This window comes from Chiloscyllium punctatum, chromosome 14 (genome assembly GCF_047496795.1).
Source record: "Chiloscyllium punctatum isolate Juve2018m chromosome 14, sChiPun1.3, whole genome shotgun sequence".
NCBI classification, from domain to species: domain Eukaryota; kingdom Metazoa; phylum Chordata; class Chondrichthyes; order Orectolobiformes; family Hemiscylliidae; genus Chiloscyllium; species Chiloscyllium punctatum.
The window spans coordinates 2,462,316-2,475,757 of record NC_092752.1 but is presented as its reverse complement, the minus strand read 5'-3'; the positions used below and the strand labels follow the sequence as shown (position 1 = coordinate 2,475,757).

General features: G+C 42.4%; 1 protein-coding gene across 4 annotated transcripts in view; it reads left to right on the top strand.

Moving 5' to 3' along the window:
* Positions 1-13,442, top strand: part of LOC140485543 (B-cell scaffold protein with ankyrin repeats-like) — a 309,357-nt gene that overhangs the window by 57,662 nt on the left and 238,253 nt on the right. For all 4 annotated transcript variants that reach the window (XM_072583754.1, XM_072583753.1, XM_072583755.1 and 1 more), the window contains 3 exons: positions 815-892; positions 4,807-4,940; positions 5,641-5,782. In XM_072583754.1, coding sequence (XP_072439855.1) covers positions 815-892; positions 4,807-4,940; positions 5,641-5,782 — 354 coding nt within the window. The remainder of the gene's footprint in view (positions 1-814; positions 893-4,806; positions 4,941-5,640; positions 5,783-13,442) is intronic.

Genomic DNA, 13,442 nt, shown 5'->3' with positions numbered 1-13,442 from the left:
CTATGACACTATAACTCATTGACTCCAGATGGCAGTGAAGTGTCCAGTCAGTAGATGTGATGCTGTTGTTCAAGCTTGTGTTGAACTACATTGGAGTAGTGAAGCAGTTTAAGGATAGAGTGCAGAGTGGCTTCCTAATGAAGGGCTTCTGCTGAAACGTGAGTCTCCTTCTCCGCAGATGCTGATCTGCTGTGTTTCTCCAGTACCAACTTTTCAACTGAGGATAGAGTGAGGTCAGGTTGTAAAATTGAACTGACAGTGGCAGGAGGATCTCTCTCAGTACTGACCCTCCAACAGTCAGCATTCCTTCAATAGTGCTCTGAAAATGCAGCACTCACTTAACACTCATAATGCAACTTGGTGTACTCCCTCTCTACTGACTGACAGTGCAGTGCTCCCCCACTACTGACCCTCCAACAGTGTAGCATTCCCTCAGTACTGACCATCCTACAGTGCAGCACTCCCTCAGCATTGACCCTCCCATAATGCAACACTCCCACAGTACTCACCCTCTGACAGTGCAGCACTCGCACAGTACCGACCTTCTGACAATGCAGCACTCCCTCAGTACTGATCCACTTCAGTTAGCGCAGTGAACCCTCAGTATTTACATTGTGTGTTCGGCTCTATTATTTATTAGAAACTGAGCCATGGCTGAAAATTTGAAGCTGGAAGAGACCATCTTGCAGGTTCTCCATAATAGGACCTTATGCTTTAGAAGCAGTCTTCAAATAAAATATTGTGAATTGTTGACTGATAATTTGAAGCCTTTCTGCAATTTGTTGACTCTTCTGTATTTCTCTCTTTCCTCTAGGATCTTGTCAACCACATGAATACCCAGGGCGAGAGCTGTGCTTGGAGGAGTACAATGCTCCTAAAGATGCAACATCAGGTATGCCCATGTGGCAGGCCGTACCTCAGTTACTGGCACCATGCTTAGGTTGCGTCAAAAATCGGAATGGGAAAACCATATATCCAGAGGGAAATGGCCAACGTTGCTGGTACAGTAGACCGGGTAGGGGTGAATATTGCTAGATTTGCAGTATTATGATGTATAGGAAATAACATAATTAATTACCAAATTTTAACAGCCTTCCCTCAAACTTTTCTCAACACAAACTCTGCCGCCATTAACATGACTCACACCAGGTCATTTATCACTGTCTCCCCACTGAGAGGATTAGTAAATAAAATTACAGCATGTGGGATTGAGGGTAATATACCAGTCTGGATTGAGAATTCGTTATCAGATATCAGCATCATCATCATCACCAGCAGTCCCTGTCAGACAAGGATGACTCTCTTCCACACTCAGGGTGAGTCTGTAGGTGGCTGTACAGTTCAATGTGGCTACCACAGGCTCTGTTACACTTGGGGCAGGTGGTAGTCACAAGCAAAGGTGAATGGGATGTTGGTGTGACAGTGTGCTTCATTTATATCTGACAGCAAGTCTCGAGGTGCTTGAAGCTTTCCAAAATACAACTCTGCCACTTTGGACCATCTTGGGCCAGTCATTCCCAGGTGTCTGTGGAAATGTCACACTTCATCCAGTGAGGTCTTAAGGAGATCACTGAAGCACTTCCTCTGTCCACCTGGGGCTTATGTGCTGTTTTGAAGCTGGGAGTAGAACACCTGCTTGGGAGTCTCCTGTCGGTCACGCAGATGACATACCCAGCCCATCATAACCGATCAAGTACCTTGAATCTGGGGATGTTGGCCTAGTCAAGGATGCTAGTGTTGGAGTGTCTACAAAGCCCTACAGAACGGAGACAGGATCTTCAGTCCAAGCTGGTCCATGCCGACCAAAACATTCACCCCATTTCCCTACATTTGGCCCATATCTGTTTATACCTATCCTATCCAATGTACCCACCTCAACCCTTTCTGCTAGCAGCTCATTCCATATGCATACCACCCTGTCTGTAACAAAGTTGCCCCTCAGGTTCCCTTTTATTTTTTCCCATCTAACCTTAAACTGATGCCCTGTAGTCCTCTATTTCCCCAACCCTGGAAAAAAGACTGTGTGCATTCACCATGTCCGTACCTCTCATGATCTTATACACTTCTATAAGATTCCGCCCCCCCCACTTTAGTCTCCTACGCTCCCAAGAAAAGAAATCCTGACTTGTCCAACCTCTCCCTATAATTCAGACCATTGTGTCCAGGCAACATCCATGTAAATTTCTTCTGCACTCTTTCCAGTTTAATAACATCCTTCCTACAGCAAGGTGACCAAGACTGAACACAATGCTCCAAGTGTAGCCTCACCAATGTCCTGTACAACTGCAACATTACTTCCCAATTTGTATACTCCGTGCCCTGACTGATGAAGGCCAAAAGCATTCTTCACTGCCCTATCTACCTGTGGCTCCATTTTCGGAGAACTGTGTACCTGAACTCCAAGGTCTCTGTTCCAATACACTCCTTAAGGCCCTATCATTCACCATGAAAGGCCCATCTTGATTTGACTCTCCACTCTTACCTATATTAAACTCCATTTGCCATTTCTTGGCCCATTTCCCCAGCTGATCAAGGTCCTGCTGCAATTTCTTCCCAGCGGATTCACAGGACCTTGCGCAGGCAGCGTTGGTGGTACTGTTCCACTGCCTTGAGGTGTCTGCTGTGGACAGTCCAAAAGAAAAAAGTGATGCAGAAGATGGAGCTGAAAAGTGTGGTGCTGGAAAATCAGTCGGTCAGGCAGCATCCCTGGAAGAAGAACACCTCATCTTCCACCTTGGGACCCTCCAACCACACAGGATCATTGTGGATTTTACCAGTTTCTTCACTTCCTCACCCCACGGCGGGAAATGAACCCAGGTCCCTGGCGCTGTGAGGCAGCAGTGCTAACCACTGAGCCACCATGCTGCCCTGTTAAGTGAGTGAAAAATGAAAAGAAGGCTATAACTTTGCTTGTATTGAGTATAATGTTAACGATCAGTGTTAGGAGGGTCTTGTGGTTCAGTGTAATTATCTCTACATCTGGGTCAGCAAATGCAGGTTCAAGCCCTTTTTGCCCCAGAAATATTTTATAACATGCTGAAAGTTTGATTTAAACAACTATCAGTCCTGTAAGACAACAAAGATGTTGGAGATCTGAAACAAAAAAAAATATCAGCTCTGGCAGCATCTGTGGGAAGACAGCAGAGTTAAGGTTTGAAGGTCCAGCGACTTCATCAGAACTGTTAGCAGCTAGGAAAGAGTGGTATTTATGCTGAAGACAACATGGGGGGTGCAGTGTTGGGATTGGTAGAAATGGGAGAAGTGAGCAGATAGGTAGAGATGGAGCTCAGGTAGAGAGTGGTATGAAGGGGGTAGGTAAACAAGGAGATTTTTGATAACAGGCCAGCACAGAAGCAAGCTGAAGAATGGATAATAAGAGCACAGAGTAGGAGAGAATGGGTGAGTTGTACTGGAAGCAACACATATAATAGGCTTATGTGTGGGTAAGAATGGGTGACTGTGCTAAAAGCAACTCATGTCATAACAGGACCTGTGTGGGATGGGTATAAAGCATGGAAGGGTGGAATCAGGGTCGAAAGTTACTTCACTCAATGTTGTATCCCAGAGGCTGCAGGGCCCCCAAGTGGAAAATGAGACTTTGTTCTTTTGAGTTTGTGCTGAAGTCTGGGAGTCTTCAGCAGGCTTGCGACAGAAATGTTGCCGTGGGAACACAGCGGTGTGTTGAAATCCTGACTGCTTCTGAAGATTAAATCAGACAGCAAGCTCTGGCAGGTCTACAAATGAGACAGTTGCTATCTGACATGCCCTTTGCTTATCCACAAGCTATTCTACACTTGTCTCATTTGATGGATTTGTCATTGAAATGTAGGATGTCAGATTGTGGTATCTACTCAGTAGATTTCCACTAAATGTTCCAGAAGAACTCAGGATTTGACCATTCCAGTTTAAACAACATGAGTCTTAATCGTTGCCAAGCAATCTTGTCTCTCCTGCACGTTCTTCAATCTGATGTGTTTATAGGATACATTTTGCCTTGCCTTGTTTACACTGATCCCAGATTCTCACCATAGGGTACTGTGCTGTTTGGAAAGATTAGGAAGTGTGAACAAACAAAAACAGAAATTGTTGGAGAAACTTGGTAACTCTGGTCGCATTAGTGTTGACAATAGAGTTATTATTTCAAGTCCAGTTCTCTCCACAGATGCTGCCAGATCTGCTGAATTTATCCAGCAGTTTCTGTTTTTGTTTGGTTCAGATCCCCAGCTTCCACTTGCTTTGTTTTATTTTAGAAATCAGCAAGTTCTGGTGCAGAAACTCTTTGAAAGTACATGGACAGGTATTAAGGTGCTCTTCACTCCTTGCATTGCATCAAGACCTAAATTGATTGCATTTAGGATTTTGAGATTCAGAGTGGTTTCACAGCAGCTCCTGAGTTTGTTTTGGACTTAGCTGATGTAGAAATTGATTTGAACGGTCTGAAGCTCTGGAAGAAATGATGGGTGAAGAATGTGTCAAACTTTCTTGTACATTCTCAGAACACGGAATGGAATATTGCTGAGAAAATAAGGAAATGTTATTGATTTGTAAATAATTATAACTATTTTGTCTAGCATACTTTTCCAGTGTGTAATCCTAGCTCACAGGAGCATCAGCAGGAAAGCTGTAACTGGAAGTCAGAGTCTGATTCTTGGTGGTCACAAATGATTGACATGAATGTCCCATTCTCCACACCAAAGCCACACTTCCTTTCAGTCAAGACTCCATGCCAGCAGTACAGCTTTGGTTAAGTTAAGCTCAAGTCTACACATCTGTACTTACAGTATTCTGCATTTTGTTTCCATTTAGATTCATTTGTAGAATCCGGTGTCAATGATTGGCAGCAGTATATGGGTCCAAGAGAAGATCCACTTGGAGGACCTGGTATTAATAATTCCAGTACTGTGCATGTGTTGGTGATACCAAATCGGATACAGTGCAAAGTAGGTACTTTCCTCTAACATGTTGTATTCCTGAGTCTAATCACTTCACCCTATGATCATGCCCTCATCTCTGGAATTTTGCTCCTAAATCTCTCTACCTCTCTTTACTTCTTTAGAATGTTGCCAAAACTGACCTGTCTTTCTGCAGGCCAAAGCCGCATGTTTTTGCTTATGCCCCTGTGAGGTACCTTTAGGATATTTCGCTATGCTAGAGATTATGCATTAGCACAATAAATTTTCAAAACATTATTATAAACAAAGAATCTGTGAAATCTGCCATCCAAATTTTCATTTTTATTTATTTAGAATTTGTTTATTTCTAAATCTTTGGTTCAAAACCATCTGATGTATTTTGTCAAATTCCAAACAGCGTAGTTCAGAAAAGAAGTCATAACTTACCTTTTGGATTAGTAGCAGTAGTAAGAGTTATAGGACGAGGTAAGGTAGATGGAGTAAAGATACAGATCAGCCATTTGCTAATTGAGTAAAGAGATAGGCATGAGGGGCTAAAAAGTCTCCTGCTGTTCCCAGAGTCCCAGAGGTAAAACAGAAAATCTAAAATATGATCCCGTTGTCAAATAGCTAATATCTCCTTTGTTTGTTATGGTTAATTCAAACAATTCATCATGTCAGAATTAATATCAATATCTACAAAATTTAGCCTGTGACTTACAGCCTGTTCACCTTCCTTACAACACAGAGCCCAAGTGAGATATATATGCTGCTGAAAGATGGTGTTTCACTCAAGGAAAGCCCAGAGATTGAATTTCTGTCAAGAACTGAGAAAATGAAGGTTCGACCAACTATTTGGAACAGTCAAACACTTTGTGTAAAAGCTCTCGGTAAGAAACGCATCTCACTCCTACAGCAGTTATTGATTGGCTAGGAAGAGATACCCTGAGGATATGATCAATGCTGAAGTAGAATTTTGATTTGATTTATTGTCATTTGTATTTATTACAAATTCAGTGAAAAGTGTTCTTTAGAGCGCTATCTTAAAACACAGAAAATAAACCAAAACACAAAACATACAGTCAGAAAAATAAAATGATAAAGTTAATCTTATAGTCTCACCTCAATGAGGTTAGGTGATCTTTTAAAGAGCTGCTGCTTCTAGCATAGCCATGGGCCTAGATCCAGGCTCCTTCACTCCAATGCCCTGAGTCTTTGCTGTGAAACCACCGATAATGCTGAAACCATGTTTCACCACACTGCTAACGTTGTAACAAAGAATCATCACTCTCTGGCACCATCTCACCTCCACCAACACCATTTCCACTGCTGCCATGAGTTCACATTGAGCTGATATAACTGCTGCCAATGCCGCAGGGTCCTGCTGTAGGGCTAAACTTGTCCCTGCCACTGCCCTCAGGCACCTGGGCCTAGCAAAGGACCTGGAACCTAAGCTCAGCCTAGGAGTCTGTACCAGGGAATTAAGCATGTGACCTGCTCTTTGATCATTAGGAGCTGTCAGGCTGGAGTAGAGCCATGTCTGCCTCATTCTGACAGTGCTGCAGCCGCCACCTGATACTTTCTCCTTTTGTTACTTATTCGCTGCTCCCCTGACCCACATGGCCATCTTCATCTGCCATTCTGCACACTTTTTGTTAGATTTTCTTGAATGGTAACAGTTTAGTTCTATGACTCAACATTGAAATGCACACCAAATCACCCGAGACAGTTTTGATTTTATGGTTAATTACCTTGAATTCTGAGTATAACATTTTAGGAACATTGCCAAGGCTTTGGAGAGGTTGTAGAGGGGACTTACTAGAAGAGTACCAATGATGAGGGAATTCAGTTAAATGAAGAGACTGAATAATCTGCAGTTGCTCTCCTTCAAGCATAAAGTTTGAATGGTAGTTCAAGAGAGGTGTTCACTGTTCGGAATAGTTTGCTTTGAGAGGGAGAAACTGTTCTACAAGCAGAAAGATTGGAAACCAGAGATCTAGATTGAAGATGAAAATCTCTGTGGAGGGAGAAGGAAGATTTATTTTAGTCAATGAATTGTGATGATCTGGGAATGCAATGCCTAAAATAACTTGACTGTCTGGATGGGAGAAGTTTACAACATTGTGGGAAAAATGTAGAGGGTGTGAGAATAATTTGATATGTTTTTGAAAGAGCCAGTAAAGACATGATGGGTTGAGTAGCCTCCTCTGTGCTGTATTTTATGATTTTACTGAGCAAACCTGAATTCACCTGAAAACCTGGAACACAATTAAGTGTATTTTATCAGTGAATTGAAAATAGGAACAATCTCTTGATTCCACTAATGAAAGCAAAATGGATACAGGCAAATCAGAAATAAAAACAGAAAATGCTGTAAATATTCAGCAGGTCTGAAAGCACCTGTGGAAACAGTGTTAATGCTTTTAGTCCAATATGACTTGCCTAGAAGATCTGCTGAGTTTCTCCAGCATTTTGTTTTTCACCTGGATTACTGTCTATGAAGTTCATTATTTTGCCTGAATATCCCATACAAACCTTTCAGAGAATGTGAATGATAGAATCATTTGAGGTATACAGCGCAGAAACAGACCCTTCGGTCCAACTCGTCCACGCTGACCAGATATTCTAAATAAATCTAGTTCCCATTTGCCAGCATTTAGCCTATATCCCTATAAATCTCTTTTTCATAGATCTAACCAGATGCCTTTTTAAATGTTGTAATTGTACCTTCCTCTACCACTTCCTCTGGCAGCTCATTCTGTACATGCACCATGCTTTACATGAGGAAGTTGCCTCTTTTAAATCTTCCCCCCCCTCACCTTAAATCTATATAGCTCTGACACCCCACCCCAGTAATAAGACCTTGACTATTTACTCTATTCATGTTCCTCATGATTTTATAAACCTCTATAAGGTCACCCCTCAGCCTCTGATGCTCCAGGGAATATAGCCCCAGTCTATTCAGCCTCTTCTAATAGCACAAGCTTGTAGAACAGTTTCTGCCTCAAAACAAACTATTCCTAACACTGAACACCTCTCTTAAATTACCACAAAACCTCTGTGCTTGAAGGAGAACAATTCCAGATTATTCTGTTTCTCCATTTAACTGAAGTCCCTCATTACTGGTACCCTTCCAGTAAGTCCCCTCTACAACCTCTCCAAAGCCTTGGTAATGTTCCTGCAACCCTGGCAACATCCTTGTTAATCTTTTCTGAACCCTTTCAAGTTTCACAACATCCTTCCAATAGCATGGAGACCAGAATTGCACGCAATATTCCAATAGTTATCTAACCAATGTCCTGTACAGCTGCAACATGACCACCCAACTCCTATACTCAGTGCACTGACCAATAAAGGCAAGCATACCAGACATTATTTTCACTAGGTAAAAACAAGGACTGCAGATGCTGGAAACCAGAGTCTAGATTAGAGTGGTGCTGGAAAAGCACAGCAGGTCAGGCAGCGTCTGAGGAGCAGGAAAATCGATGTTTTGGGCCAAAGCCCTTCATCAGGAATAGAGGCAGAGTGCCTGCAGAGTAGAGAGATAAATGAGAGGAGGAGAGAAAGTAGCATCGAGTACAATAGATGAATGGGGGTGGGGATGGAGGTGATAGGTCAGAGAGGAGGGTGGCGTGGATAGGTAGAAAGGAAGATAGGCAGGTAGGACAGGTCATGAGGGCAGTGCTGAGCTGGAAGGTTGGAGCTGGGGCGAGGTGGGGGAAGGGGAAATGAGGAAACTGGTGAAATCCACATTGATGCCCTGGGGTTGAAGTGTTCCGAGGCGGAAGATGAGGCGTTCTTCCTCCAGGCGTCGGGTGGTGAGGGAACGGCGGTGAAGGAGGCACAGGATCTCCATGTTCTCAGCAGAGTGGGAGGGGTGGTTGATATGTTGGTGTGGTTGATTGGTGTGGGTGTCCTGGAGATGTTCCCTAAAGCGTTCCGCTAGGAGGCGTCCAGTCTCCCCAATGTAGAGGAGACCGCATCAGGAGCAACGGATACAATAAATGATATTGGTGGATGTGCAGATAAAATTTTGATGGATGTAGAAGGCTCCTTTGGGGCCTTGGATAGAGGTGAGGGAGGAGGTGTGGGTGCAGGTTTTGCAATTCCTGCGGTGGCAGGGGAAGGTGCCAGGAAGGGAAGGTGTGTTGTTGAGGGGTGTGGACCTGACCAGGTAGTCACGGAGGGAACGGTCTTTGCAGAAAGCGAATAGGGGTGGGGAGGGAAATATATCCCTGGTGGTGGGGTCTGTTTGGCGATGGCGGAAATGTCGTTGGATGATGTGGTTCAACTTTTAGATCTGGTCTACCCTTTTTTATCACTATTTTAAAAGTAATAGAATTTTGGCCACTGGCCCCAAAGTGCTCCCCCTCTGACACCTTAGTCACCTGTCCTGCCTTATTTTCCAAGAGTAGGTAAAGTTTTGCATCTTTGCTAGTAGGTACATTGACATATTGAATCAGAAAATGTTCTTGTACAGGCATAACAAATTCCTCTCCGTCCAAGATCTAACACTGTGGCAGTTCCAGTCTATGTTTGGAAAGTTAAAATCCCCCACCATCACCACCCTATTATTCTTACAGATAACTGAGATCTCTTTGCAAATTTGTTTCTCAGTTTCCTGCTGGGGGATCTGTAGAACAATCCAATAACGTGATCATCCCTTTTCTTTTTCTCGGTTTCACCCAAATAACTTCCCTGGATGTATTCTCAGGAATAACTTCCTCCGATACAGACATAATGTTATCCCTAACTCAAACGCCACTCCCCCTTCTTTCTTACCAAACCCACCCCCAACCCTTTCTATCCTTCCTATAACATCTATACCCTGGAACATTTTAGCTGGCAGTCCTGTCCAACTCCGAGCCATATCTCTATAATAGCTATGATATCCCAGTCCCATGTTCCCATTCTTGCCCTGAGTTCATCTGCCATACCCTGTTGGGCATCTTGCACTAAAATAAATGCCATTTAATCTATTAGTCATACCTCGTTCTCTCCTTTTTTGTTCCTGCCTGCCCTATCTGTTTGACTTGCTCTTTTCCTGACTATACCAGTCTTAGACCGATTTCTTTTCTTGGTCCATTTCCCCACTGCCCCACTAATCTGACCTTCTTATTCTGTCCTCAGAATGTCATCCTTTTCTCTTCCTGTGTCGTTAGTTCCAATGTGTACAACAACCTTGCGCTCCCCTTTGAGAATATTCTGCACCCTCTCTGAGATATCTTGATCTTTGTTCCAGGGAGGCAACATTTCATTCTGATGTCCCACTATTGGCTGCAGAAACGTCTGTCTGTGACTCTGATTGCAATCGATTGCTTGGAACCTGGTGTACCCCTCGTTACATTAGAGCTAGCCCTGCCGTCAGAAACCTGGCTATCCGTGCTACATTCCCATGAGAATCCATCAGTTCCTACATTTTTCCAAAACAGAATACTTGTTTTGAGATAGAGAGGGTGCAGAAGTTTCCTGTGGCTGTCTGCCTCTCCTACCTTTCCTGAAGGTAACCCATCTACCTGACTGTATCTTCAATTTATCTCCCTCCCTGCAACTGCCATCCATCACACCCCCTAACTCCTGTAAATTCCTTATTGCTGCTCCAAACAATCCATGTTTAGATTACTTAGTGTGGAAACAGGCCCTCCGGCCCAACAAGTCCACACTGACCCGCAACCCACCCATACCCCTACATTTACCCCTTCACCTAACACTACGGGCAATTTAGCGTGGCCAATTCACTTAATCTGAACATCTTTGGACTGTGGGAGGAAACCGGAGCACCCGGAGGAAACCCACACAGACACTGGGAGAACGTGCAAACTCCACACAGTCAGTCGCCTGATTGGGAATTGAATCCGGGTCTCTGGTGCTGTGAGGCAGCAGTGCTAACCACTGTGCCACCGTGCTGCCCACTGTGTACTGATAGGATTCGCTAACAAACATACTGCCTGCAAACATAATCATCAGTAACATGGAAACTCTCCCTAATTGCCCACATCCAACAGGAAAAGCGCATCATTCTGCTAAAAGCCTTTTTACACCTTAACAATCTACAGTGCCAGAATATAGCTCTGTCTTACTGCTCTAAAAACATGGCTCCAGGTTCGCTTAGTAGCTATTAATTATTTTTTTAAAGTTTAATCAAGAGACAAATCTCAATAAAAACTTATAATCAAAAAAGAACTCACTCTATTCACTATTGTAGATTTACAAAAAAAAAGTAAAGTTATACTTTTTAAAAACAGCTGCTTAACTGCTGTAAACAACCTCATACAGGTTTTGCCAAGGTCAGCTATGAATCTCGCAGTTTGCTTACTTTTCTGAAACAAACTCCAATGTCCAGAGATACTTGAAACTGGACAGCAAAGGCAGCAGCTGTGTAGATTACTGCTAGGTTTGAATCATGCCTCAGATGGTCAAAACTTTTTTGTCTTCCTTCTCCTTTTTTTAAAGTGCCATTGTTTTGATCTTTTTTTCCCCAAATTTCCAAAACAATGCAACCGTTTATAATGGAGTAATTACTAGTCCTAGAATTTGAGGAAATCAGGTCCAACACTACCAATATGTCAACAAAGGAGCAGCTCTTGCAGCCACAATTTTTTCCCTTCCTCTATCTTGGATTTCCCAGATTCCAATGTATGAGCAGTGGACTTAGCTTTGGCACAACTGTTTAGAGAGCGGGTATTGTCAGCTGCTACATTGGAAGAAATTCATGCTTTCAACCAGAAAGTGCCATGGGATCTATAGTAGACAGCTTTTTACCTAAGCATTACAAAGTGATATTTCCTCAGTATTGTAATGGAGTGTCAACCCAAACTGGCCTTTCGACAGCACATTCCGAATCAGAATGTCACTAGCTGCTCTAAGCTGATGCAAAAAAAACAGTTTGAGACGTTAAGATATTAAGTATATGCCAGAATTTTCTGTCAAAATAACAGTCAAGCTCAAAGAGCTTGCTATAATTCACGCACAAATATCAAATAGTACTTATAAGCACCTACCCTGCAGGGGCATGGTCAATTCAGGAAATCCAAGCATTGCTGTCTAATTTGCCCTACCCTGCCAGTAGCTTTGTAAAAACACCGTCTCACTGTTTAGTTCACCTTTGAACAATGTTGAATGATGTAACATTGCTGTACTTGTGATGTAGAAATGAAATAAAGTCAACAGGGAAAATTTAATTCTACAAACCGGTTGAAATACCTTGTTAATGATAGATGTTGCTTATTTTTGATTTGATTTATTATGGTCATAAGTCAGATTCATTATTGTCAGTGAAAAGCAGATTATACCATACAAAATGCACAAGGGTAATAGAACAATGTGAAGAATGTAATATTACAGCTGCAGAAAAGGTGCACAAAGAGCTAGCTCAACATTAAATTTAAAATTTGAGAGGTCCATTCAGAAGCCTAATAAGAGAGGGGAAGGAGCTCTTCTTGAATCTGTTGGTAGGTATATTTATGCTTTTGTATCTTCAGCCTAATAGAAAAGGGTGAAAGAGAGTATAACCAAGGTGGGAAGGGGCTTGGCTGCTCTCCCAAGACAGTGGGAAGTGTAGATGGAGTCAGTGAATGGAAGGTTGGCTTGCAAGATGGACCGTACTGTGTTCACAACTTTCTGTAGTTTCTTATGATCCTGAGCAGAGCAGTTGTCATACCAAGCTGTGATGCATCTGGATAGAATACTTTCTATAGTGCATCTATAAAAATTGGTAAGAGTCTTGAGAGACATGCTGAATTTCCTTAGCCTCCTGAGGAAGTAGAGGTGTTGTTGTGTTCTCTTGTTCATCGCATCAATGTGGTCTTCCAGTTGGAACAAACCTGATGTTTATATAGCAAAAAAAAGGGACAATTAGAAGTATGGAACCTCATTCCTCCTGATTTTGTCTGTTGTTGAATTTAAATTCACAAATAGATATGAGTGACCGAAAACTTGAACAAAAGTGCAGATGTGACAGCAACGTTTTACTGAGAAAGGTAGAGAAGCAGTGAAATTGAGGGAAGGAATCCCAGAGCTTGGGATGTAGGAGACTGAAGGCATGGTTGCCCATTGAGGAACAGTTATGATTGGAGATGCACGCAAAGTCAGAATTGGAGAAGTGATATTTAAAATCAGTCAGAAGCGTAAAATTAGGGAACATGCAGCTTTATCATAGATTTTGTTTTTTATTAACCATCTTTGGGAGACAGTTGTGCCTGCATTTGACCCATTCATTTGAATTGGATTAAGCAGTTATACTTTGAAGGTTCAGCAAAAGTAGTCTTTTGCTGTTAGAAAACCTGACTTCCTGCAATCATTTCTTAACGTCTGGTTTTGTTATGACAGGAATGTTGCTACAAATCTTAAATACAACTTTCAGATTGGCTATTCTGGCAAACTTAACTCACTTAAAGGTTTTTTCAGGAACATATTACAACATTAAGTGAGGAATTGCTGTATTTAATTAAAACATAGTATCTGCAGAATGGCATTGTCCCTCCTGCTAGATTATCCTGAAAAATGATTTTTTTGAAGTCACATCTTTGAATTTAACTCTATTTAAAAGTT